General features: G+C 41.0%; 1 protein-coding gene across 1 annotated transcript in view; it reads left to right on the top strand.

The window, feature by feature from the left end:
* The window catches only part of kcnh1b (potassium voltage-gated channel, subfamily H (eag-related), member 1b), a 54,615-nt gene that overhangs the window by 3,553 nt on the left and 23,527 nt on the right, over positions 1-27,535 (top strand). The window contains exons 2-7 of the mRNA XM_074629787.1: positions 4,048-4,171; positions 4,251-4,357; positions 6,986-7,114; positions 7,880-7,998; positions 11,962-12,354; positions 19,994-20,423. Of these exons, the coding sequence (XP_074485888.1) occupies positions 4,048-4,171; positions 4,251-4,357; positions 6,986-7,114; positions 7,880-7,998; positions 11,962-12,354; positions 19,994-20,423 (1,302 nt within the window). The remainder of the gene's footprint in view (positions 1-4,047; positions 4,172-4,250; positions 4,358-6,985; positions 7,115-7,879; positions 7,999-11,961; positions 12,355-19,993; positions 20,424-27,535) is intronic.

Here is a 27,535-nt window from a genome sequence, read left to right as displayed (position 1 = left end):
CGCACACAAACACACATACACACATACACCTCTGTTAATAGAAATATAGAGACATATTTTTCCTGTAAAACTCATGCATTTAAATGAGCAGCAGCTCATGGATGTTAGATTAGCCTCAGTCAGGCTGCAGTTTAATTCAGTACAACGATAAACTTTGGCTGAACATTTCATTAACATGACATTATGCTGCTCAGCCCAATTCACCCCAATTAATGAAATTTCAAATGATGAAGTCAAGCCTCAAACTCTAAAGAGCTGCTCGCGTCCCCGAGAGGCTGCAGTGCTCATTACACCACACAATAGGAAGCATAAGTCCTGATGGTGGCGCTAGAGGGAAGGTCAGGAAACTTCTTCATTAGTATGATAATTTTTCACTTCATATACTCTCTATTAAATCTCAGCTCCTCATGGGGTTTGGGCTGGCTGACAGTTTAGTTTCGTCTGTATTTTAAGACATTTACATGTAAGGAAGGAAGAGTCAATAATTCACTATTATTAGTCATAAACAGAATTACAGTATGTTGTAATGAAAAAGTGATGTAAAGGTATTGTGGCACAGAAATCTGATAAATGTCTAATTTAAATAAATAAAAAAATAGGAAAATATGTAATTTAAAATACATAAAATGAGATTTGAAACTGAATTCCATAATATTTTTCTGCGTTTTTTCACACATTAATGTGCATTTCAGTGTGATTGACATCAGTTTGGTTTATTTGTCGTGGCTGTGTTGTGTATGTTTCTCATTCTGAAAACAAATCTCCATCCTGAACTGTGTAACTTTAACTTGTGTCATGTATTTTTTTTATTGGAGCAGTCATGTAGTTGAAGTCCTGGGAGGTTTTTCAGGCGCACGTTACAGCCTGCAGGCTGCACTTCAGCTGCACAGCACGCATTATTCACACCTCTGCGGGGATTCAACTCAGGCTTTTGTTTAAAAAATTAACGTTAAAAGTGTGAAATATTCAGGAAGTCATACCTGAGTGTGGAAGTGTCGGTTTCTGTGATAGTATAGTGGAAACTGAGGGAAAAACAACACTGCTGATGAACAGGAAACAGTTTAGTTTACAGATTTATAGCATTCATAACAGCTGCACGACACATAAAGTATATCTACCATGAGCTTCAGTTATATCATCAAAATACATTACAGTATATTACATTCATTTAGCAGTAACTGTCACTTGGTAGTAGCGTTGGACAAAAGAGTCAACTAACATTTTGATGAAAAAGCAGGTAAAGCAGGTAAGGAGCCACTGTCAAAAGGCAAAACAAATAAGATTAAAAGACTGAAGTCTTGCTATAAAACTTGCAGTATAAAATATTATGACAAACAACACAGTGCTATAATTATTCTTACTGGAGCTACAGGAAAGGTCCGAAGTGTCCATCATATCTCAATCTAATTGAAAACAACTGAATCACAAACCTGTAGAAATATGTTGGCTTGCACTTGAATCAATTAGTAAAATTATAGCATTTGTCAACCCATGTTCACCTTGTTAGGAAAACTACAAGACTCAGAACTAAATATCTGGACTTTTTGAAAATATGTTTCTTTTTCCCTTAAGTTAACACAACATATTAGCTCTAGGCATTTCAAGCAAAAATACTGTTCGATAATCACTGAGAACTATTTAAGTTTACGTAAAGTTACCACGAGGAACTTTCATTTTGTGTTGAATTTGACAAAAGCGGTAGTGTTTCTGAGTGGTAGGGTTTCCGAGGAGCAGAGGGTCTTTTGACACACATTTAGCCTTTAACAAAGATGCGATTTCCTCCTCATCCTGCGTTTGGAAAATTGCAGTAGGCCATATTACGATTTCGATAAAATTTTGATTAATTGTGCAGCCCTAATTTTCGGTAGTTCTTGTAACGCTTATTTGTGTTCAAGTGTTCATTTTTCTGATAAGTTTGGTTTTAATAAGTTATTTGATGCTATAAAATGGGGGGTGAGACAAGCTGATAAGCTGCGGCCGTGCTCGGCTCGCGATTGGTTTGGGCGGGTGACCTCGATACCGCGGCTCCAGCCCCCCGATCACTACTGCGCAGGCCTTTGCTCCAAACGACGTCAAAATCTCAAGATGTTAGCTCCTGTATCCGGGATATTTTAGCTTCACTTCTGTACAGTGGGAGGAAGTGCAGACGCATTGTCCATCTTTATATACAGTCTATGGGTCTGACAGTCTGCCCTGCGTAGCCCCGTGTAGTCCTCACCTGGAGGACATTAAGGCTGGTTATTGTTAGAAATGTTTTCAAACAAACACCTATAAAATACCTGCGTTTTTTTTGTACCACGCTTTCTACAAAATCTTTTTTTCATTGCACCATAGAAGCCAAAGTTGTCAAACGTATAATGTTGTCTGAACACAAGCAGCCGTACAAGAATTTTGTCTAAATAGACTACAGGTGGAGATGGGGAATGAAATTAAATCACACTCCTTCAGTCATAACTCAGAGAGGTGGAAAACAGGTGGTAATTGCAGCTGTAATACTGCCATGGGGGTGAAAAATTGCCCACATATGCGATCCAGATGGGAATAAAATTACTGACCAGCGGCCAAAAATCACCCCACCTAGAGAAATAAATCCAGTTCCAACGGGGCTATAAACTGGTATAAATTTTAATTTAAATCAAAGAATAAGTCAACAAGGTTATGAAGCTGACCAGATACTTGATGACAACTTTGCTGATACTCGGTGTTGCAGACACATTTTCGTCTGTACCATAAACATACTTAAGTCCAATATCAGCTCCATCGCTTTGTTTTAAAGAGGTCACCACAAGCCAACAAGATGGGACCGCAGTCAACAGCTCCAGCTTGATAATGATGCTGTGAAGCTGCAGTTCAGCTGTTATGAATGTGTTATAAACCAGTCATACACACACACAGAGTGAGATAAACCTTCCTGCTGCTGTAAACTAGTGTGTGTTTGTGTCTGTGAGTTGCTGCTGGTGGATTAGCCGTTAGCTGTTTGTTCTGTTGTGTCTAGACTGCATATTAACAACAAACACAGTGACTGCCCTAAATATTAAATACTGTTACCCTGGTGTCAGTTTAACTCCTGGTTCACAAGTGATCAGCACAGACGGATGGATAGGTTGGTAGAAAGAAAAAGATAAATACATGATATTTATCTGTGTTAGGGCTGCATGATTATGGCTTAAAGGGATAGTTCAGGTGTTTTGAAGTGGGGTTGTATGAGGTACTTATCCATAGTCAGTGTATTACCTACAGTAGATGACGGTCGGTGCGTATGGTCTCAAAACAGTCTCATAAGTATGCACAAATAAATGTCAAGTAATTAAAACACAATGCACAAATGAATGTAGATAATACACTGACTATGCATAAATACTTCATACAACCCCACTTCAAAACACCCAAGCTATCCCTTTAAATGACAATTATGATTTGCTATATATTGAGGACACGATTATTAATCCCAATTATTCATTAGTCCTTTGGAACAAATAGTTTCCATGTTTTTGACACTGAACTTGACAAAAAAAAGAAAGAAAACAGGCTGTTTTGTTTTACCTGCAGCCAGAAGAAGATGACCTGTGATTGGTCAGACAGTTTACCTGTAAATCAGGTGTGACTGATGCAGTGGAGCATTTGGTTTTGTGTCACCTGATGAGTTAATTAATGAAAGTCAAAATCATTATTAATAAATTATACCATCGAGAGCAGAGTAGAGCTGCAACAATTCTGTGATAAATCTGTTTGATCTACGGCAACAATTTGACAATCGAGCAATTGTTAATTGATTTCAAAGCAAAAATTAACTGCTATGTGTTGGGACGTTTGTTGGACAAGACATTTGAAAACGTCACCATGGGTGATTTTGTATATATATTTATTATGGACCGAATGATTAATTGAGAAAATAATCGGCAGACTAATCGATAATGAAAATAATTGTTAGTTGCAGCCCTAATCAGCTGTGCAGCCCTACCATGTATAAAACATGGTTATAAAACGTTTCTGTCATGTAATGCGCTGCGCTGGGACAGATTGTAACCTACTGGTTTCTGTGGTCAGATACCAACTTTGTGCTGGGGAACGCTCAGATCGTGGACTGGCCGATCGTCTACAGCAACGACGGCTTCTGCAAACTGTCTGGTTACCATCGAGCCGAGGTGATGCAGAAGAGCAGCACCTGCAGGTACGGCGACAACACCTGCACACACTGTTGTTGGACCAGAGAGGTGGTGGGTGTATCAGTAGTTTGTTTTCTCCTGCAGCTTCATGTACGGAGAGCTGACGGACAAAGACATGAGTGAGAAGGTTCGGCAGACCTTTGAGAACTACGAGATGAACTCTTTTGAGATTCTGATGTACAAGAAAAACCGTGAGTACTGCAAATGGCATGTACTCTGTGTTAAAGGGTAACGTCTGTATTTTTCAACCTGGACACTATTTTCTGTCTAACTGACTAATAGCGACAACAATTTCTGAAACTGGTCTAGTATTGAGGGAGAGTGCTGTAGATGGCAGTCGCTCACGGGCTTCAATATGTTTCTATTGGGGCAAGCTGGCACGGTCAGTGTACGTCCAGTAAAAGTGCTTGTATTTGCCATGACAGACTCTGATTGTTATTGTAAGTGTCTTAACATTATGGAAAGAGTCTCGCTCAATGAGAAGTCTCGTTCTGAAATCTAGTGAGGCGACGTGTTGCCGGAAGACGACGGTGGATAAGTGGAGTACAGCCATGATGGAAACGTGAGAGCCAGTCGGGCAGAGTTTGTTGTGTTAGAGTACAAAAAGTGTAGCTTAGTGTTATCTAAAATATTTTCAATGTCATGGCTGAATATTTAGATGATTTCCACAATGTGGACGAGGTCTTTGAATTCAATGGCCGCCTGTATTTATTTGAGCCAAAATATACGGATATTCAGATTTCACAACGAGACTTCTCCTTGAGCGGGACTTGGACACAATAACAAACAGACCAGATCAAGAGAAAGGTAAGAAAAACGTTCTATTTCTTTGTAGGGTCCTTTCCATAATGTTGTCAGACACTTATAATAACAATCTGAGCCTGTCGGTGGCAAAAACAAGCACTTTTAGTGAACGTAACCTTACATTGATGCTGCTCACTCGCCCTCGCAGCTCGTTTCACGGCTGCTGGTTACAACCTTATCCCTCAATACTGGACCAATTTAAAAATTGTTGTCCATATTAGTCACTTAAACACAAAAACATGAGAAAATAAGGTCCAGGTTGAAAAATACAGAAGTTACCCTTTAAAGTTGCTTCACCTGACCTGAATCCCCAAAAACCCAGAAATTTAAAAAACTCGAGACCTCGAGACCATTTCTGTCCTAAACTGGGACACAGATGCTGACAGTTGGTGGCCTCTCAGCGACAGAGGCAGTCAGTAAAAGAGAGAGCTGTCTGACTGACTGTTCAGCTTAATGAGTCAGCAGTTTCACTCTATTTCTTTTTCTTCTATCTCCACAACTAAACGGCCACAACACCATGCAAAGCAGAACAGTTTCTAGCTGCTACTTATTATCAGACATATTCTCAGTTCAGGTTCCCAGCATAATAACTGATCAGATTCACAGTGACATGAAAATGGCTAGCCAGTTTAAAACTGGTAAATGCCTGCATTTATACAGCTCAATCATTCACACACACTCTTACACCAATGGCAGCGAGCTACCATGTGATTTGGATTTCAGTGTATTTGGCCAGTGGCAACCTCCGGGTCTGAAAAGTGAAGCCCATGCTGCAGTGCCTTAAACTTGCATTCTTTCTAATAGCCAGCAGGGGGCGACTCCTCTGGTTGCAAAAAGAAGTCTGATTGTATAGAAGTCTATGAGAAACTGATCCTACTTCTCACTTGATTTATTACCTCAGTAAACATTGTAAACATGAGTTTATGGTCTCAAACGCTAGTTTCAAGTCTTCTTCAATACAGCATGATGTTCATTTAGTAGATTATGGTCCCATTTAGAGTCAAATAGACCATAAAGCAGGGGATGCTTTAGGGCGTGGCTACCTTGGGATTGACAGGTCGCTACCACGGCGTTGTCCAGTCTGGGAATAGTCCGGGTTTTCGTCTTACAACTTTAACCCTTTCACAGTGTGTTTTCAGTTCATGAAAGTTAACTGTAACATTTTGGTTGTCTAAAAATGTCTTATTCAGAGTTCAGTTGTACTTAGCTCCACCCTCTTGTGTCACTCCTGTTTGCAAAAAACCAAGATGGCGACGGCCAAAATATACAGTATATATATATATGTGTATATATATATATACACATATATATATATATATATATACACTCTGGCTGGTGGGCGGTGCTTGGTATTTTACTCAATTGATCTCAACATGGCTGCCGGGTCACAAACTTTCTCATTTTACATCTAAACAGTACACTACAAGATGTTCCGGAAAACATTTGAGGCGAGAAATAGACATTACAGTAACAGAATATTGATTCATATTTGATCAGCGTTGTCTAGTTTCACCGTTCGATTGGAGTTTGCGAGTGATTGACTGCTGCTCAGAGACGGCAGCCTCCAGCTCGGCTCTGACTGGTTGTTTTCCTCCAGTTTGTGAAATCTTGCAGATGCCATTAGGAGTACCGGAAGACACAGAGGCACATGACTTTTTTCAGATTACCTGTCTCATGCACTACTGTCAGAATATATAGATCTTTGTGTAAAAATAACTTTTTTTATATACTGTATACATATTTGCTCCAGTTCTACCTACTGCAGCTTTAAATGTCCCATCAAGGACATTTTGGTTGGATGTGACGTCTGTATCATATCCACAGGATGTCTTGACTCTTCTTGGAGCTGCCCCATTGACACTATAAACACCTTCTCAAAACCCAGAATGGATAGAGCAGCATGGTGAAACAGTGTAAACTCCTCACGTTACTGTCAGTGGAGTGTGTTGACTTTTGACAACTGATTTTTGTGAGGGACACCAGACTGACTTCCTGTTTGTGTGTGTGCACTGCAGGGATGCCGGTTTGGTTTTTCGTGAAGATCGCTCCAATAAGGAATGAGCAAGACAAAGTGGTCCTGTTTCTCTGCACCTTCAGTGACATCACCGCCTTCAAGCAGCCAATCGAGGACGAAACTTCAAAAGGTGGGTGGGGCTACTAACAAGTTGTGAAAAACCCTCCAATTCCTAACTGCAAGGCAGCACACTCAATTTTGCGAGGCAGTCATAACACATCAAAACATTTTTACAAGAGAGCTAAAAGAGTAAATAACAGTAATTGTTACCGTGGTGACTTTTTAACAAACAAATACCAAAATCTGTAAGCCACTGAGGGGCGGACGGGAGAACAAACAAAAACTACATTAAGGCTCCAACAGATACTTTGAGAGTCTGTTGCAGCTCTGAGTGTTGAGCCCAGTGGACGAGCTTCATGTTGGTTTGTTTTGTTGCTTCATAACGTCCCAATAAGGCAGGTTGATTAGTTGGTTTGAATGTTAATCAAAAGACTTTTTCTGGCCCTGATATAGAACAATGTAGCCTAGAGTCTCATTTCTGCCTTGTTAGCATTGTGACCCTCTGCCTACAAACAAACTTTACCTGCCTCGGAGCTTTCACACAAATCTTTATTGACAACTGTCAACAGCCAGAACAGTCCGCTTTTATTTTCTTTTTTACACGCACAGTGTGAGCACTAAGGTCGTGCTCTAGTTTACTTTGAAATCCTGTACTTGTTCAGTTATTTGCTGACGTTTCATGTTCATTTATTCCGTGGTTGGCAGGTTGGGATAAATTTGTAATTTAATGCAACATTTTGTCTCCAGAGGTAGAAACAGTCTGTCCTGTTTACTTTGAAATCCTTCACTTGTTCAGTTATTTGCTGATGTTTCATTTATTCTGTGTGTTTGGCAGGTTGGGGTAAATTTGCCCGTTTGACTCGTGCGTTGACCAGCAGTCGAGGAGTTCTTCAGCAGCTCACTCCAGCTGTCCAAAAAGGAGAGAACGTCCACAAACACTCACGGCTGGCAGAGGTGAGATCATTTCTCCTCCTCACTGAACCTTCACCTGCTGGAAACTAAAGTCCTCTCTGCTACATAAAAAACACCTCCTATCATCAAACCGCTTGTCTTCAATAATCTTTTTCAAACACTTTTTCTCTCTTAATTTTGTCAACTATTTATTTATTTAGTCTTAGACTTAGTCCTTTGTTAAATCTCCTTTTTCAGTCATCAGATTTCATTTTAGTCAAACTTATTTCACATAAGCTTTTATCTTATCATCATATGATGAAAGACAGGTTTAATGATTAAGAATGCAGCTTTGCAATTACTGCGAGTCCTCCTGACTGCCCATTAGTGATGTCCAATCGCACCCACCAGTCTGTTATGAGAGCCAATCCACACCGCCAAACAGCAAAAATATGCATTAATCAACCACCCGAACCCAACCCGACCCGAAAACTGCCAACTTTATGCATTATAGTTGAACAATTGTCAGGATTGAGGTCTCAGCCTGCGGTCGCAGCCTGCGGTGTGTGTGTGTGTGTGTGTGTGTGTTTGTGTGTTTGAGAAAACGAGAGAGTGACAGAGAGGAGAAGAGAAGGTTGAAGGTGATGAAAATAAAGACAGATTTTAGTAAAGTTTCTATGGTTTTAAACTAGATTTTAATCTCGTCTTTTTTTCATCATCGATGTTGCATGTTTGATATAAAAAAGAGGGTTGAACCCGATGTTTTATAAATGAGGGCACTTTCTCTTACGCAAACTGGACTGATCAGAAGGGTTTTATCAAAACTATTTTGTTATGTTCATATAAATATGAAAAAATATCTAAAATAATATATATAAATATAAAAAAACATAAATATAAATAGACTGATACATACAACAGGAGTGAGTCCTTTACGCCCTCCAGCCTGGATGCATTTATTGGAGTCGACAGGGATTCAAAACTCTGCAGCACAACGGTAACTTCCTTTTGGCCCGCCACACTCATCTATTCTACTAACACTGACTGTAGTAGGCTGCCCTGCTCTTAAAATGAGCAAGTTGATTTGCATTTTCCACATTAAGTGCGCCATGTAGGCCGGTGGGATTGTTCTATATTTAACCGACTGTATTGGCTCAGATGCAAAAAGCTGAAGTCAAAATACAGAAATGTTCTGTTAACTTTAAGTGATCGTTGACTTTATTACTTTATCTAACATTGCTCGGCTATTACAGAAAGCTGAACGCTAAAAGGATATGGAATCCGTCTCAGCTTAATAGAATGACTTTTAAAACGGCAAATTATTTTCTTTTTTGTTTGTTTATACAATTAAAAAAAATGTCAAACATCACTTCCATTAGGCTGCTGTCAGCAGACAGATCACAGGCCATGAACTTGACATTTCACATTCCCCACAGCTATGGCGAAGTTCAAGCTGCATGCAAAGCTTATGTTATGTACTGTATATTCTAATATTGATTAAAATTAATGGTGTTCTTTTGCCTTAATAATTATTAACACCGCCAGGTAATACACTAAAGTGGTCAGGTCAGGAACCCATAGATCTATGCATAATTCTCCTTGTTGCATTTAATATTGCTTGAAACATGATTAATGGCTGTTGACTGTCGCTGAAATTATAAATTAAAAAGTAAATATTACGGGATTCTCGGCAGATATTGTGCTTCTGCTCCTGAGACAGAAAATGTCTTATTTTCGGGGCAAGATATGAATCCCTACTGAGCAGTAATGATGTTTCATACGATATGATACTAGACAGGATTGATATAAGTGTACAAAAACACTGGGAACCTAGAATATTGGTGTTTTCTTTCTGTCATGAGATAAGAAGTACTTTAAATTGATCTGAAACAAAGTACCTCTGACATCCTGTCTCTTCCTGTTAATAGCAGAGAGTTCAGATGGGCTGATAGATGGAAATAGTTCCTGTTGTTTGCAGACGGCTGGCTTTCAGACCAAGCCCAGGCACAACCAGCCTGTTATTACAGATGGAAGTTGATCCTGTTTACTCCTCTGTCACCAGAGCTCCTGTGCATCCTTAAAGAGGATCTATTATGCTCATTTTCAATGTTCAAAAAATGCTTTATTTTTGTCATACCTGTTGTGCTGCAGCACCTCTTTGCACCTCTTTGCACCCTCTGTCTGAAACTTGAGACCTCAAAATAGAAAATATCAATTCCGATAGTTGTATTTTCACTCTTTTACATCCGCTCTCTCTCTCTCTCTCTCTCTCTCTCTCTCTCTCTCTCTCTCTCTCTCTCTCTCTCTCTCTCTCTCTCTCTCTCTCTCTCTCTCTCTCTCAACCCAACCGGTCGCGGCAGATGGCCGCCCACCCAGAGCCCGGTTCTAGGTTTCTACCCGCTAAACGGACTTTTTCCTGGCCACAGCGCACTCCGGTGCAATGCTCTTGGTTTGATCTCTTGTTGGGTCTCTAAACTATAGAGTACGGTCTAAGACCTGCTCTATATATAAAGCGTCTCGAGATAACTTCTCTTGAGATTTGACGCTATATAAAAATAAATTGAATTGAATTGAATTGAAAATAGGTAGGATTTCAAAACCAAAGTAGGGGATCTGGGGGTCCGCCCCCAGAAAAAAATGTTTCCTGCATTCTGGTGACTTTTAAAGAGTACACTGCAACAGCATTTTTATGTTGGGTATGTTCGGGTATTTAATAGTAACTCGAGTTACTAACTCGAGGGAACGAGTTACTAACTTGGGGTTTAGGGGGGCTCCGTACAAAAGTATGAAATCATCAAGGCTTAGTTAAAATTGGAAATGAAATCAGATGCAGTTTATTCGATGACTTCTTTTAAAATCTGGAAACAGATCACACTCACAGCAGCCGATGAAGGAACACTGTCCTGTGTTGCCATTTATTTTTAAATGCAAACTTTACAGTTTTTTTCTTTATAATGCTTTTAATTTGCCTCTGTAGGCGTGTGTTGGTCCCGTGTTGCTTTGTGTTTTATAATAATCTGCTGTCATTGTGCCCAACAAGCTGTGGGGAAATAAATCTCGTCATGGCTTGTTGTTTCAGATAATAAGAAATAAAATGTGTTAAGTGCACTTTCCTGTATAAACACCAGCGCCCTGCCGGCAGGCGTCATGTTGCTGATAAAGTCTTCAGCTGTAATTAACTGTGACTAATCTTTCCATTAACTACACAGAGATAATTTCTGTTGGCACTAATGAAGTAATCCATTATCAGGGCGTTTCACTGGGGTGATGTTGTTTGTACTCTACATCAGGACTCTTGTCATATTAAGATACTTTATTCTTACAGTGCTTTATGAGCGGCGAATTAATTTACTTATTTCATACAGAAGACAAGTTCAGAAGCTCAGAGGATTCAAATAGTAGACAACAATGACTAAATAAATACTAAATCAAAGACAATTTACATTTTCTTCAGCTGTCCATGAGCTTCTTTTCTTTGTTTTCAGTGTTACTGTACTGGTGTATAATTAAAATGAAAATGAAAATTAATTTGAATTGCTCTTATCATGTAGTTTTTATTTTTATTTTTATTTTTTATTTAATTTTAATTTTATATTATTTTCATTACTGGGACAAATAATGGGTATAAATAGATCAAATGATAAAAGCATAGAGAAAAGTAAACAGAGCAAAAATGTAAATATGTATACTGTAAACACATACATAGCCTATAGCGCCAACTTCTGACCAAATTACTGTGTGGAGTTTATTAGCTCCAAACCAGTTGATGGAAACGGCCTAATTCACACTTCTTTTTTGCCACAGTTTGCTTATAATTCGCTTGACTAATGAATGGACTGCTACTGACTAAATCCGTGTTTTGTTGATTCGTAATGAAGACTTGTTGAATATTTCAGAGCTCAGGCTACAACAGATTTCGGTTAAAATGTAACTTTATCTCTACGAGGATTTGGTCACATCATGAAGATATGATAACGCTGTGACCAAACCACAGCCTGATGCTCTGTTTATTATATTTCGTCTCAGGTTCTCCAGCTGGGTTCAGATATCTTGCCTCAGTACAAACAGGAAACCCCGAAGACGCCGCCGCACATCATCCTGCACTACTGCCTCTTCAAGACCACGTGGGACTGGGTCATCCTTATCCTCACCTTCTACACCGCCATCATGGTGCCGTACAATGTCTCCTTCAAGACCAAGCAGAACAACGTCACCTGGCTGGTGGTGGACAGCATCGTGGACGTCATCTTCCTCGTTGACATCGTCCTCAACTTCCACACCACCTTCGTCGGCCCGGCCGGGGAGGTCATCTCCGACCCCAAACTCATCCGCATGAACTACGTCAAGACCTGGTTTGTCATCGACCTGCTGTCCTGCCTACCTTATGATGTCATCAACGCCTTCGAGAACGTCGATGAGGTCAGTGGACTTTTATTCATCTGTTAGATGCAAAATAACAGCTTCTTTAAACAACAGTTAAAGTGCAGTACACACCGCCGTGTTACACAGTATTCAATTTGATCAGAATCAGAAATTTTGGCAGGGGAAAACTGGCATGGCCATTTTGAAAGGGGTCTCTTGACCTCTGACCTCAAGATATATGAATGAAAATGGGTTCTATGGGTATCCACGAGTCTCCCCTTTACAGACATGCCCACTTTATGATAATCACATGCAGTTTCAGTCAAGTCAGCACACTGACACACTGACAGCTGTTGTTGCCTGTTGGGCTTGAGATTTCCATGTTATGATTTGAGCATATTGTTTTATGCTAAACTAGGGGTGTAACGATCCATCGATCTGGATCGATGTATTGAGTCAATGATCAACGATCCAATATCATCGATGCAAAGTGGAAATATTGATGCTTATCATCATCTTTAAGATGCGCCTTTATTTTGAAATTCCCATGGCATGTCTGTTTAACCATTTCCGTTCAAGAGCACCTCATTCCTAAACATCCAAACAGTGCTAGCAGCTTCAGCGAGCGGTGTTATCGTCATAACGTTAGAGAGTGTCTGGTCGGTCAAGAGAGAGAGAGAGAAAGAAAGAGAGCGTGTGTGTGACGTGAGAAGAAGTAACGTTAAGCTGAGTGAACATAGCAGTGCAATGTGTGTAAGTTACAGTTTATCTGTCGGTGAATAAATGCTTCACCTCCTCAAGACCTAAGCCAAGCTCCTGTGTTTTGCTACCTGCTGGTTAAAGTGAAGCGGGTTCGTTAGCAACAACTTCAGCTCAGGCTCACTTAACCTGGGCTGACCGTTAAGGTGGACCAGCTATTCTTATTTTATTGTGTTAAACGGGCATATAATATCGTCTGATATCGATCGCAGGCCCCTGTATTGAATCAAATCAAAATTGTATTGCGACAGATTTTGTGATATCGGCAAATATCGTATCGCTGTCCAAAGCATCGATATAACTTGTGATAAAACTGGTGATATACAGTACAGCCCTAATGTCAACTAATCCCATGTGCAGAGTCAAACCAACAGCGAAACACACTGTCAGGTTTATTGCCCAGTAGGTTTTCACATACAAGGTGTTTGGCTTGTTGTTTTGATCATAACAACAAACACAGTAAGAGAAAAAAAAGCAAGAACTGCAAAAGTCAAGAAACATAAATTGAAAATATTGTAAAAATATGTACAATAAATCTGTTTTTATAGATTTGTGCATTAATGTGCAAAACTATTGATATCTGCTAACACGTATTGTGTGTGTATTTCAAAGCCTGATATCTCTTCTTCCTCTGTGCCATAGAGCTCCACTGTTGTCCAAAAACTATTAAAAACACATCAATGAGCCTCACTGTCACTGGGTGACATGTCCCTTTATTATTTATGAACACGTAATTGTGTTTTTAAAGATTTACGTCCTCAGTAGTCAGAAAGTCTTAAGAGACGGACTAAGACCTAATAGCTTTTTGACAACAACATGCATTCAATATTAGAAAACTATTTGCAGAATTGAAAACATGCAGTAGTGCATCTTAGTGGCCCTGAGAGTGGGTTTCAAGTCCCCATTGGATTTCCATGAATCTTAACCCAGCAGCTTCCTGTTAGGAGGGACACTTATAAAATAGCAGTAATGTAATAAATAAACACAGAATATATCTTAACGTGAACTGTGATGCAGCTACAGTCCGTCCAGCTGAGGCATGAAATTAAATACGATGCAGCGTGACTGCAAGAGTCTAATCAACATGATGGAGTGGACTGTTTTTACATTCATCCAATGACTTCACGGCATGTAATGACTTCCTGTAGGTGCAGCAGAGAGAAAGGTCATGACTGATCACCGCCGCTGAACTGCTGACGTGTCACAAATGAAAAACCTCCAGCAAAGCAACGAGAATATATATTAAATCCGTCCAAACAGTCATGTGTCTACAGCCTAACACATCACTGGTGTTGTATTCAGAGCAGATGGTAGAGAAGGTGGAGGAGGATCCTCCAGTTGATCTTCAGCTTCTGTGAAATATCTTATTTAATTTGATTTAAAGATGGCCGACGCGATCCACAAGACACGGGAAACCTCTGTTGGTCTGGAGGAGCTGCAGCATTTATTTCTGCACAAACGTCCACTATACATTCACTAGATATTCTCAGAGCTACTAACTCTTCTGCAGTGTGGAGTGAGCGCGCGTTCACGTCTAGAGGTGGATCGAGTACGCGAGAACGCGTGCTGTTTGCGTGAAGGCAAGCAAGCAGAGGAGGAGAGGCTGCGGCCACATGCGAGCGCGCATATGCGAGCGCGCATGTGTCCCGACCCGGTACATTTATACGCTTAAAAAGTTACAAACAGTCCCTTTAATTCACCCTTTCCGTCCAAGAACCTCGCAACAAGGTCAGCCAAATTGACACAGAGGAATCGAGCAGTAGGAAGAAATTGAAGCCTTGAGTTGATTTGGAGGTTGTTAATAAACCTTCATACAACCTGATCTTAGTAAACCAGTAAAAAACACGTTCACCTGTAAGTGTGAAGTGAACTGGATCAGACCATACATGTAGAGCTCTGATATCTTCCACGAGAACAGTTTCAGTTTGATCACAACTGAATTTAATGAGGTCCTTCCACGTCAATAAACTGTCAGTTTCTCAGAACTCAAGTTGACGTCTTTAGATGTCTCATTTTATCCGACCAACAGACCAAAACCTGAAGATCAGTTTACTATCATAGAAGGCAAAGAGAAGAAGCTGAAACCACAAAGAGATTCTCTTTACATTTGCTGTTATTCAACAAAACAACTTTTCCTTGATGTCTAAAAAACACGTTGAATGCGTTTTCTTACTCATAAAATATTTGCAAAGCCAATTTAATAAAAAAATCCTGCGAGAAATTAAAGGAGAGGAAGAGAATTGAGGGAAATGAGACGAATAATTGGGGAATTTCCTTTTAATAGTTAGCGTACAGTACAGTGCTGACAGGGCCTTATACGTTACATTATGGTCTCTGCTTAAACCCCCGTCTCACCAAGATCCTCCAACTCTCAGACTGGAGACAAACAGGAAAAACAACGCTCTGTGATAATGTTATCAATAACCTCTTAAAGCCCTGATTTGATATGTATGTTGAGATCAAAAGGTCATTTGATCATTATGTTGGGATAACTGTCTGACAAAATAATTGTGAGGTCATAAAATGTAATTTATTGTCTTAATAAATTGTGATAAATAAGTCGTGATCAACATAAAAAAAAACTGAGCCAACCATCATCATCACAGATTAATTATCTTTGTCATAGCAGGAAAACAAAGCTTGTTATGTCATTAGATAATGCGGTCGTGATCACGACATGATTACATCCTGTCCAGACAAAAGACAAAACAAAGTTGTTGAGTGAAAGGAGATGAAGTGTCGGGGGGGTTTAACCCCTCGCTTCAGCCCATCAGGGTTAAATCAACCTTTTCATTTTGCTTTCGGTCACGGCGTCGACGCTCACTGTCTCTCAACGCCAGCGGGGAAAGCTGCTAATGGAGGAACAGTGCATTGTGGGTGTTTCCCCAGTGAGGAAACAGCGTTGTTGATGAGAGGAGCTGGAGAGGCGGCTGAGTGGTCTGGTGAGAGGCTGCAGTGACAGACGAGTCAAACATGAAGAGGATGTGTCTCTGTAGGGGGCAGAGCTGCTGCAGCTGCTGCACGTTTCATACATGTTTCATACATGTTTATAAATCTTTCATACAGACTTTATCCATCCTGACTTTAAAAGCACTGACGGAGAGTGGAGGAGGATTTAAGAGCATGAATACAACCATTGACCTCAGTCAAGAAGCAGAAAGATTACATAATACTAGACATATATTTGACTTTATACCATGACCTCTGCAGTGGTGGAAGAGGTACTCAGACCCTTCGTATGATTGCAGTTCTAAATGAATGCTCCAATGTTAAACTGAAGGTGAAGACAGCAGCAGTGAGGCTCAGCTGAAGAGCTTAGAGCTAGAGCTATTTGTGTGACCACCAGCAACAACCGAAAACAGATAATTTAATTTCAAATGTGTTTGATGTTTGTGTGAATCTGGACGTTGAAGGGGGAGTTTTAAAGTAACGTTAGCTGGGATGAAGGTGCTGAATAAGTCTCTAAGACCACCTTTAGACGTTGCATTAAATTGCATTTTGGGTGACTGAATTACAATCAGATAGTGCTCGACCACATAACAGTACAGGTGTAAATGCACACAAAACGTATTTAGGACGGGTTGTGATCCGCCGGGTGTGCGGTGCGCTTTGAGGGTCTTTCACGCAGGGGTTCAGGCGCTGCTCCCCGAGCACTGCCATGGGAAATAATGGGTTTCAGAGTGCAGTGCCTTTCAGACAGAGCGATGAAGTCTCAATGTGGACACTGGAGACACATATTAATACCAGGTGTAAATGTAATCGGATTAAATCATAGACTAACTGGAGACACATTTTAATGCAAGGTGTAACAGCGGTCTATGTGATGTGTGATGGAGCAGATTTCAATGTCCAAAACACGTGAATATAGGTAGCTAAAGATCCTCATATATCCTCCTGGCTTTTTGATGTTTTTCTTTATGTCTGATGGTTATTTTATTGTTGTTTTATTCTCATCGTTTTATGAAAAGATCTTAGAATTCCAGTCATGTTCTTGTAGTTTAGACCATCGTCTGTGCATTTAACATTTAACTCACCAGGTCAATAGTGGATAAAAATAAAGAATCCTCTCAATGCTGCAGGACTCGCTAATTAACTCTTAAATGGCTCACAGGACATGAAACATCTTTAGATTGATCAGTTGATTTACAGTTAGTGATCCTGCAACCATTTCAGACCAGTTAGAGCACTGCCTCGATCAATAAATCAACCGAATGACCAACCAGTCAATCAATGAATCAATGAGTCAATGAACTGAACCCCAAGCATTGTGGCTGTCCACCAGGAGGACTATTGTAGTCATACTGAAACTTCCTGTATATTATGATGATAAACTGATGATATTTGTCATCATACTTACAAGATTTTGTCATGATACTAATTTTTTTTTAACAATTTATAGAGTGATTTTTTACTTGATAATTTGCATGAAAACCAGACAAAATAATGAGAAAGATAAAACACGTTTGTGTCTGTAATCCACCATGCAGATGTTCAGTGTGTTTCAGTGCAGCATTTTCAATCAATAAAAGCATTTACAAAATAAAAGCATCAATAAAAGTTTCCACTCTGAACACAAACAGCTTCCAATCTACAAAGAGATCTGTGACACAGTTTGGAATAACATTTTAAAAAAAATGTTTATGTCATATCACAGCACAGTTTAATCAGATTCAAAATACAACGTTACATATTGTGGCAAATGTTATATATTCAGTGATAATTTAGTTCATACCAACCTGCTGTCCCTAAGATCAGGGATGTAACCAAACTGCCTCAACAGAAATCAAACATTCACAAAGCTTGTGTGAAGAAAGGAGGTTAGACGCGCTTCAACCGTTTCACAGGGAATAGTAAGCCTGTCTGGTGCTCACAGAATAGGGCAATCTTATAACAGGAGACTTCAGAGACCAGGTTCAAAGCACACTGGAGCACACGGCTTTAAGGCAATCAACTTTAATAGACTAACGACTTCACAAAACGTGTGTTTACTGCAGAGCTGATCTGTGCGTTCCTGTTATTTTGATCACCAAATATTATCATTGACTTGGTTCAGTGGAGAGTTTGTAGTTTGGTTCATTTGGATCACATCAAGGAAAAAAAAAATATCAATAGTCATAGTCAATCATAGTCCTAAAACCCAGAAATGAGTAAGCATTTTAGCACTTCCGGTTCCCTCGTCTGGAAGTCAATGGGTTTTTAGTTAGATGCCTGAAATAAGGTCTGTGGTTAAAACAAGCTGAAGAGATTTTAACATTTTGTCGATGACATAAAATACATCAATAAATACCCCACTCGGGAATTTTGAAGCCTTTACATGTCTTAAAAAAGGCGTCCGACTCGTCCTCCTTTACAGCCTCGTTGTGTATACTCACCCTAATGCGACCTTGGTGTAGTTTGTTTATAGCCTAACGTTAGCTTTTTACTTCTGCCGATTATTCATTTATTCATCATTCATCATTATTTATTCTTTTATGACACTGTGGTGGCATCAGACATTCCTTATGGAGTGGTCTGCTGGGGCAGCAGCATCTCGGCTGCGGACAGGAAGAGACTCGACAGCGTGATCAGGAAGGCCAGCTCTGTCTTGGGATGCCCTCTCGACGCAGTGGAGGTGGTGGGAGAGAGGGGGATGATGGCCAAGCTGTCATCCATGATGGAGAAAGACTCCCGCCCCATGCAGGATACCATCTCAGCCCTGGAGAGCTCCTTCAGCGACAGGCTGCTCCACCCGAAGTGTGTGATGGAGCGCTATCGCAGGTCCTTCCTTCCTGCAGCTGTCAGACTCCACAACAGCACTGCTCCCAGTAGACCACTTACACACCAAATACTGACAATAACTGCACTTTACTGTACACTGACTGTGCAATATTATTACTACTCAGGTGTAATTCATACTGTAATATAATATTTTCAGATGGCATTTCATTTCATTCTCACTGTGCAATATCATTTTCCACTTGTGCAATTTTGTAATAGTCTGTTTATTATCAATACTGTATATACTGCTCCTATTTGTTTATACTTTCTTCTATTTAAATGGTTCATATTTTGTTACACTTTGTTTAGCGCTTTTTTTTTTACTATGTTAGTTGATGCTTCTTTGTTTTTGCACTATCCCCTTTGCTGCTGCACACTGCAAATTTCCCCACTGCGGGACTAATAAAGGAATATCTTATCTTATCTTATCTTACATTCACAATTCAAAAATCATAAAAGTGGTGTTTATTTGTGAAGATTATTTTACAGAACAAACCGTGTAAGTATCATAAATGTGTGTTTGCCACAGAGCTGATTTTCTGCAATAATCCAAAACCCAGTGGAAAAATCCCATCGGCTTTTTGTCGAGGGAACCAGGGCGATGCTAACTTCCTGGTCGGTCAACAAAAATACGTCATCCCTGTAGCACTATATTGTCTTTTATTTCTGGTCAAACAAACCAAGACATTGATTGGATAGTTTGGTGACATCATCATGCATCATCAGGCCATGCTGCATTTGAACCTCATCACATCTGAACCTGATGTGTTTATTTGTGTTCTCACAAAGAGCTCACTGAGAAATAACTACAATTTGTGGTTGGTCCGCTTTGCTTTCAGACCACAAACGAACAAGTTCATTAAGCAGATGGAGACCCTGATAAGGTTTAGCCGGTCTCGGCCGGTGAGTTCACAACGGCCCACACAAACCGAACCAAACAGCAGAGCTTGATTGAACCTATTCAAACAGGTCAGCTGTGAAAGGACCTTTAGTGTTCCACGATGGTCTGAATGTTTCAGGAACTTTTCCACTCTGCCAGGAAGAAAACCCTGCTGGGGAAACTTGGCGCTTGAAAATCGAAATTTTTAAATAATACATGAAACTATCTCCTTTGTTGTTTTTCCGCTCTTTGTTTTCTTCATCATCTATTTCATCTTCTCCTCCTCCTCCTCCCCCCCAGGGCATCAGCAGTCTCTTCAGCTCCCTCAAAGTGGTCCGTCTTCTGCGTCTGGGTCGGGTCGCCAGGAAGCTGGACCACTACATTGAGTACGGTGCTGCCGTACTGGTTTTACTGGTGTGCGTGTTCGGCCTGGCGGCCCATTGGCTGGCCTGCATCTGGTTTAGCATCGGAGACTACGAGGTGATCGACGAGGACACCAATAGCGTGAGGATGGACAGCTGGCTGTTCCTGCTGGGAGAGACGGTGGGGACGCCGTACAGGTTCAACGCCTCGGGCTCAGGCCGCTGGGAAGGGGGACCTAGTAAAGACTCGGTTTACATCACCTCGCTGTACTTTACCATGACCAGTCTGACCAGCATCGGCTTCGGGAACATCGCACCAAACACAGACGGAGAGAAGATCTTCGCTGTGGCCATGATGATGATCGGATGTGAGTCAATTCCTTTCATGGTTATTATTCTGTGCCAGATGTAAACATACTTAACATATACACATTGCACAACTGGTGCATGTGAATGTGTTTGTTTGCACCGTGGCGACTTCTGACACCCTGATCAAAGAGTATAGAAGCAAAGAGGCGAAACTCAGGTGCTTTTTTGATAATAGCCGCTGGATGGTGCTGAAATTGCCGATGAGTCTGTGGCCATGAATGCATAAAGAGACGTCTGTAAATCAGAGGATACATTTTTTCTAGGTAAATCAACTTCCCAGTACGAACACTTAAATAGCCCTCATTTAAATCATTATGTCCTAAAAGTTGTAAAATTAACTAATAGATAAAAAATCCAGAGTTATTTTACTCGGCATCTTAAATGTGTATCAGACCCACAGGACTGCACCGCCCTGCACGCTGATATCACATATCCGGTTCTGCCAGCTTCCTGCTAGCTGTATGCGGCTGTAATAATGGATATATTGGCTGTAATTCATCACTTTTATTATCTTATAATACACCCATGGGCTGTATGCTGTAAGCCTGTACCGTGGTGGATGTATTAACGTCTCTGTTCTCAAACAACCAGCTATCGGCCAGTAGCTAGTAGTGCTAGTAGCATGACATAAACAGAATTTAATGTAGTTGAAGGCTATTTATTAACACGCAGGGCAAAAGCACAGGACACAACCTCTTATACATCCATGGTCTGTGGTCTGTTGGACATCGATTCTGGAGGCCCTTGACATGAAAAACTTTGAGATTGCTCTCAATGTCTGCTGGATTTTTCTAACTTCCATTTATGTACATCACTCACTTCCTGCTCCTCTGGGAAGCAGCCGGGCAAAAAGTTTAATAAATAAATAGGTAAGTAAGTAAATAGTTATAATAGTATGCATATTTATAATATTTGTATTCTTCAACACAGGACATTTTGGTAGAGACATTAAAATTATGACAATAGAATATAAATAATTTTGTTTTGTACGGCTCTTTGTAGGTGGACGTTTTACTGACGTCTGGTAGTCACCAAAATGGTGGAAGCGTAGCTCTGCTGCTGGGCGCTGACATTGCAATGGAGCGAACAATAAACTTTCACTTATCAATATACGTTCTTTGCCCTGATTGTCAAGTTAACATATCACAGATTCACTAGCCTCCGACCTCCGTCTCTTTCTCATTAGCAGAGATCAGTGTAGAAACATTCAGGAAGCAGCTTCTCACTTTCAGCCGACAAACGTCACCGGCAGCAGCTCATATCAGCTGTCGCTGATTCAGAGAGTAACTTGATAGCAGGCCAAAATTAAACTTGGCTGTTGTCCGGTTAAAGAGCCGGTGTCTGTACACATCAAAGATTGTTTGTGAGGGAAGAAGCTCCACTCTGTAACACCACTGTACAACCGCAAGTGTTTCTCCAACAAATCCAACAGAGTGAGACGTCTTCCCTCTTGTGGATTGGGTCGCGTCGGTTGCAGGAGTCACAGTTAAAAGTTTTATTCCTATCAATAATTTGAGCTTTTCAACATAGTTTTGAACCATGACCTTCATTAGAGTCATCACACAGTCAGACATACAGAAATCAGAGTGACTCACTCCAAGTCAGGTTCATTCATAAGTAATCCGATATAATTATATAATAATAAGTTTACATGAATGTCCCTGTTCGACCTCCAGACGTCGGGGACTTCGTCCTCCATCTGTCTTCTCTCTCTGAATGTGACGTCCCACAATCCCTCTGTACATAAACACGAGGAGAGGCAACGTAAGAGTCAGACAGGTCTGTCAATAATTTATTGATGGTTGACTCAGTCGTCCGACACACACTGACTCAGATTCACAGCTCAGATAAAACTCAGTGTCAGACTCAGTTCAGGGCTCTCACTTTTAATTCCCGGATGTTTGGTTGAAGTGGACTCTTGTGCAGTTTGTTTGTGGTGTGAAAGCATTTTTTAATGTTAAAAATCCAGTGGTCAGAATGGCGAGATATTTGAGAGCCTCATGATTTCATGTGTCACCCTGGTTGAACTCTGTGGAAAGTAAACAAGCCGTTTCTCATAGAAATGAATGGGGAGTTAAATCAGTGTGGCTGCAGCCACAACATGTTCTGGAGCAGTCTGCTTCGTGTTCTCCTTCAATTTCCTTTCAACTAGGGCTGGGTGATATGGAGAAAATCAAATATCACGATATTTTTAAATACCTCAATATCAATATTGTAGAGGGCTGACTATTGGTGCTTTTACAAAAATATTAACACAAAGAGATTTTTGATAAATAATCATCAGTAATGTGGATATAATGACTAAGGTGGTAAAGGCAAATAATAGAACAGCTAGAAAATGACATCAGTTTACTGTAATGCAGCCTTTAAAAGCAGGAAAAGACAACACTTGTGCCATATTATGATAATACGATATCCAACGACGATACCCAAGTGAAGGAGTTTAAGTATCTCGGGGTCTTGTTCGCGAGTGAGGGGACGATGGAACGTGAGATTGGTCGGAGAATCGGAGCAGCAGGGGCGGTATTGCATTCGCTTTACCGCACCGTTGTGACGAAAAGAGAGCTGAGCCGGAAGGCAAAGCTCTCGATCTACCGTTCAATCTTCGTTCCTACTCTCACCTATGGTCATGAGGGTTGGGTCATGACCGAAAGAACGAGGTCGCGGGTGCAAGCGGCCGAAATGGGTTTCCTCAGGAGGGTGGCTGGCGTCTCCCTTAGAGATAGGGTAAGAAGCTCAGTCATCCGTGAGGGACTCGGAGTAGAGTCCTTGCTCCTTTGCGTCGAAAGGAGCCAGTTGAGGTGGTTCGGGCATCTAGCACGGATGCCTCCTGGGCGCCTCCCTTGGGAGGTGTTCCAGGCACGACTAGCTGGGAGGAGACCACGGGGAAGACCCAGGACTAGATGGAGAGATTATATCTCTACTCTGGCCTGGGAACGCCTCGGGATCCCCCAGTCAGAGCTGGTTAATGTGGCCCGGGAAAGGGAAGTTTGGGGTCCCCTGCTGGAGCTGTTGCCCCCGCGACCCGATCCCGGATAAGCGGTTGAAGATGGATGGATGGATGGATATCCAACATCTAAGACGATATCTAGTCTCATCTCACAAAATCAATATAATATCGATATATTCCCCGCCCTACGTTCAACTTGATTTTTTGAAAAAGTGACTGAGGTGAATTGGAACAAAAAGAGGCGTTCACTGGCATCACGGCACTCCGCCTGTAACAGAAGATCTTTCCAAGCTGCTTTACGATCACAATGAATGAGACAGAAACAAAGAGAGAGGGCTGTTTCTCAATCAGTGACCTTGATCCACTGAAGAGGTCATTCAGTTTTTTCCAGTTAAGTCATTGAAAGACTTATAATAACAAAAATCTGTGACTCTTTAACAGTTTTGGAGCTCAGCAGAGATCAGAGTTGAGATGGACTGTTTGATGTTGTAAAATATTATTAACAGAAATTACTCCTCTGCCTCCACCCACGCAGTCTTCACCTCGGCAGCAGTTGCTGCTTTAAAGGAACAGTCACACATTTCGTTTCTTCTTTTTCCCACCATAATGTTGGTATGTCAACATACGAAAAGCTTCAGAAAGCATTCTTAAATCATAACTGAAAATAGAGACCGATTTCACACCAGTGCCTCCAAATATTACTGCTGTAAACCTTTAAAGGCATCAGAACACATTCATGACTCAGATTTGTTTGTTGTCCCTGTTTTTGAAAAGCTGTCTGAGAGCCATGTGAGGTTTCTACCATCTGTTATCGGAACCTGTGAACTCCTTCTGTTTGGTTTGATTGAATCTCTGTTTCTCCTGCTCCATCTGTCTGCTCCGTCTGCAGCCTTTAGTATGAGGCATGTGGTGTCATTTTCACACAGTTACTCAAACACACCTCAGCCGGTGTGATAAACGGCTCGCGGCTCATAGAAACAGCTAAACTCGATCCTCCTTTACCACCATGGGCATAATTTTATCTCATCATGTGAACAGTTTTAACACACTATAATTTTAGATTACATTACATCAGACTGCAGATTTTAAAACAATTTGTACTATTCAAAAGTACCCCCGATGTGCGGGAAGGTGCGAGGGGAATTTTGATTGGAATCTTTTACTTTTTTGTTTGACCTTTACTGTTACTGCTGCTGGTCTCTCCCGGAGACTCCTGGTCAACATGGTTAGTATTAACTGGAGATACTGCAGGATCTGACAGTAAAACTGGAGCTGACTGTGGTGGTCGACAGTTTGAGTGAAGCTCGTGAGTGTTTTACAGATTTAGAGAGGCCTGTCTGCTGCGATCCAGACAGACAGACGGCCTCAGTGGTAGCGGTTGTTTCCTAAGCGATGTGATGAGGCCTGACATGCTGCGCTCTGCTGTGGTGGAGTTCCTCACTGAAATATTAACTATAATGTCAGATCAGCTGGACTCACGTCCTCCCTGCTGTCTACTGCAGTCTGCACACATCCAGCTTCTCAGCAGGACGCCTGCTTCAGCCTGAGAGCTGGAGGTGACTGATCCTGCAGCTCTGCACTGTAATATCACACAATTATGTGTCTGAGCCATGTAGTAACTTCAGCTGTCAACAGCTTTACCAGACACAGTAGAGATGAAATTAATTAGAGTCACTCAGTTTCTAAGGCTCCTCCTTATACACCTGCATCAGCTGTGAATGGGAAACACCCTTTATCAGAGCTATAAATACAAAATGAACAACAACTTCAATTCTTAAAATCTGATTAACTTATTCTACAAGATGGCCTGCCAACGACAACTACTGTATATCCTGCTTGCTGTGTGGTCGGTAACATTGGTCCGCCTGTCCTGCACTTTGGACCAAAGCAAGAGCTTTTCAGCTACAGGCACTAAAACTTGATTTGGATATTCTTAGTCCTCAGAGGATGGATCTTGATAGTTTTTTCTTTTTTTTAACTTTCACAAAATTAAGTTATTTGCAAACAAAATTTGCAGTAACAGTATGGCTAATCAACTTAGTCAGGAAATGACTCAAATAAATATGAAATCTCATAGAAATGTAAAAATACACTGTAGGGGGGCTTTAATGGTTACAGAAAATGAGCTGAACAGCAGCCTGGTGTCCAGCAGCACAGCTGGGTCTAACAGTCCCTTTGCCTCATTCCCCACCGCTCTGGAGAAGGACAAGTTACCCAGCTACAGAAACTAGCCAGCCATCCATCTCTGGGGCTACGTCCACTCTCTTCCTGGCGAGCTACGACCACACTTTATAGTCCCACTGACATGTGTTGTCACAATAACAACAATCGCCATTTTCTTTTGTATCAGTCAAATGACCACGAAGGAGAGTCGGTTCTACTCCTGTTCTATTTCTATGGGGCAGGCAGACAGTTTATAACAGTGAGGACAGACAGGCAATTTGTGGAGGTTTCCCAGAACACCTGGAGGTAAAAGCTTTTCCTCACTGAGCTGAAGGATGAAGAGCTTTAATGTTGACAATTTGTCTCCTTCATCGAAAGCTGCCGAAAAAAGTTGAAAGTCTGTTTGTCCGGATCTCTTTCACTTCCCAACCTTCATCAGACATCACCTCCAGCAAGCGTCACTCATTCCTGACTTTAAACAGAACAACTGATAACTTATTTTACCTATTACCAGTTGTTTTTATGCTATAACAGAGGCTACTGTGCGTTTACTTACTTGTACACAGAATGTATGATTCATTAATAACATTATTGAAATCAGATCAGGAGGTCACAGAGTGTCCAGTGAAAGTAAACTTCTGACCCAGTTTTACTTCTTGTTTGTGAGTGTTGAGCTCTGCTGTGCTGAAATTCATCCTGCTCTGACAGTTTGTCCCTCTGGGGCTCCTGTAGAGGCACTGTGCTGAGACTGTATTGAGGGTGCAGTGCAGTCTGGGTAAACCTTTTGGTTTCCTATTTAGATTCATGAGGAACACTGAAGGAAGCTGAGTATTGGATTAACCCCCCTCCACACACACACACACACCCTCCTTTCAGCTTTCTGGCCCACAAAGTGGCTGAAAAGCCGCTGGAGGCTGATGGAAAGCGGTTGCTATGACAGCCAGCATCCTGGATCCAGGATGAGAGTTTGGGTCATTAGCATAGCGAGTGTGAGCGTTGTAATGCCTACCGTGACATCAGGACGGGATCTGAGAGGAAGGACAGAAATAGCTGGTCCATTTTCTTTCCAGAGCATCCTCCGTCTGCTCTCAGAGAGACCGGACCAATGACGCCAGACGATTTATTATTATGATTAATGGTTATCTCCTGCAGGAAATCAAAGTTAAAGTGTTTATTTGTTTAGTTTTCTATATAAAATGTTATCTTCTGAGATACTTCTGGTTCCACAAAGATTTAACCAGCTGTGTTTATATTTTCTTTACTTTACATCAAAGGAAGATTGTGATCTATTTCAACCTGACAACTTTTCCATAAATGTGGCTGTTGTGCCTCTATGGCTCGTAACGTTGCTCTTGCCACTCAAGATTTGTGGAAACGAGGACTCGTGCAAAACAATGTACATACGAGGCAAACTGATGTACAAAACCTTCCTTCAGCTTTCCAAACAAACAGGACTTTTACATGAAACTAGGGCTGTCAAAGTTAACGCGATAATAATGCGTCAACGCAAATTTGTTTTCACAACACTAATTTCTTTAACGCAATAACACAATCGATCTTTCGGAGGTTGAAGTGGGCTCAGTTTTTTAAAGCTAGAGTGAAGGTATGGTATCATATGATACTAGAAAACCTAAGGAATCCATTGGTACCAACCATGTCATACTAGCTTGTCAAGAAGGAAGTTAAATAACGCTCCGAACTAACACTTTATTTTGGCAGCGAAAAACTGTCATGGCCATTTTCAAAGGGGTCCCCTTGAGACCCACGAGTCTCCCCTTTACAGACATGCCCACTTTATGATAATCACATGCTGTTGTTTGTTAATTGATTCCCAATAATAAATATATACATACATTTGCATAAAGCAGCATATTTGCCCACTTCCATGTTGATAAGAGTATTAAATACTTGACAAATCTCCCTTTAAGGTACATTTTGAACAGATAAAAAATGTGCAATTAATATGCGATTAATCACGTTTAACTATTGACAATCCCA

This window comes from Sebastes fasciatus, chromosome 3, assembly GCF_043250625.1.
Source record: "Sebastes fasciatus isolate fSebFas1 chromosome 3, fSebFas1.pri, whole genome shotgun sequence".
In the NCBI taxonomy this organism is placed as follows: domain Eukaryota; kingdom Metazoa; phylum Chordata; class Actinopteri; order Perciformes; family Sebastidae; genus Sebastes; species Sebastes fasciatus.
Note: the sequence above shows the minus strand (reverse complement) of the source record. Positions and strands in the feature narration are given on the sequence as shown.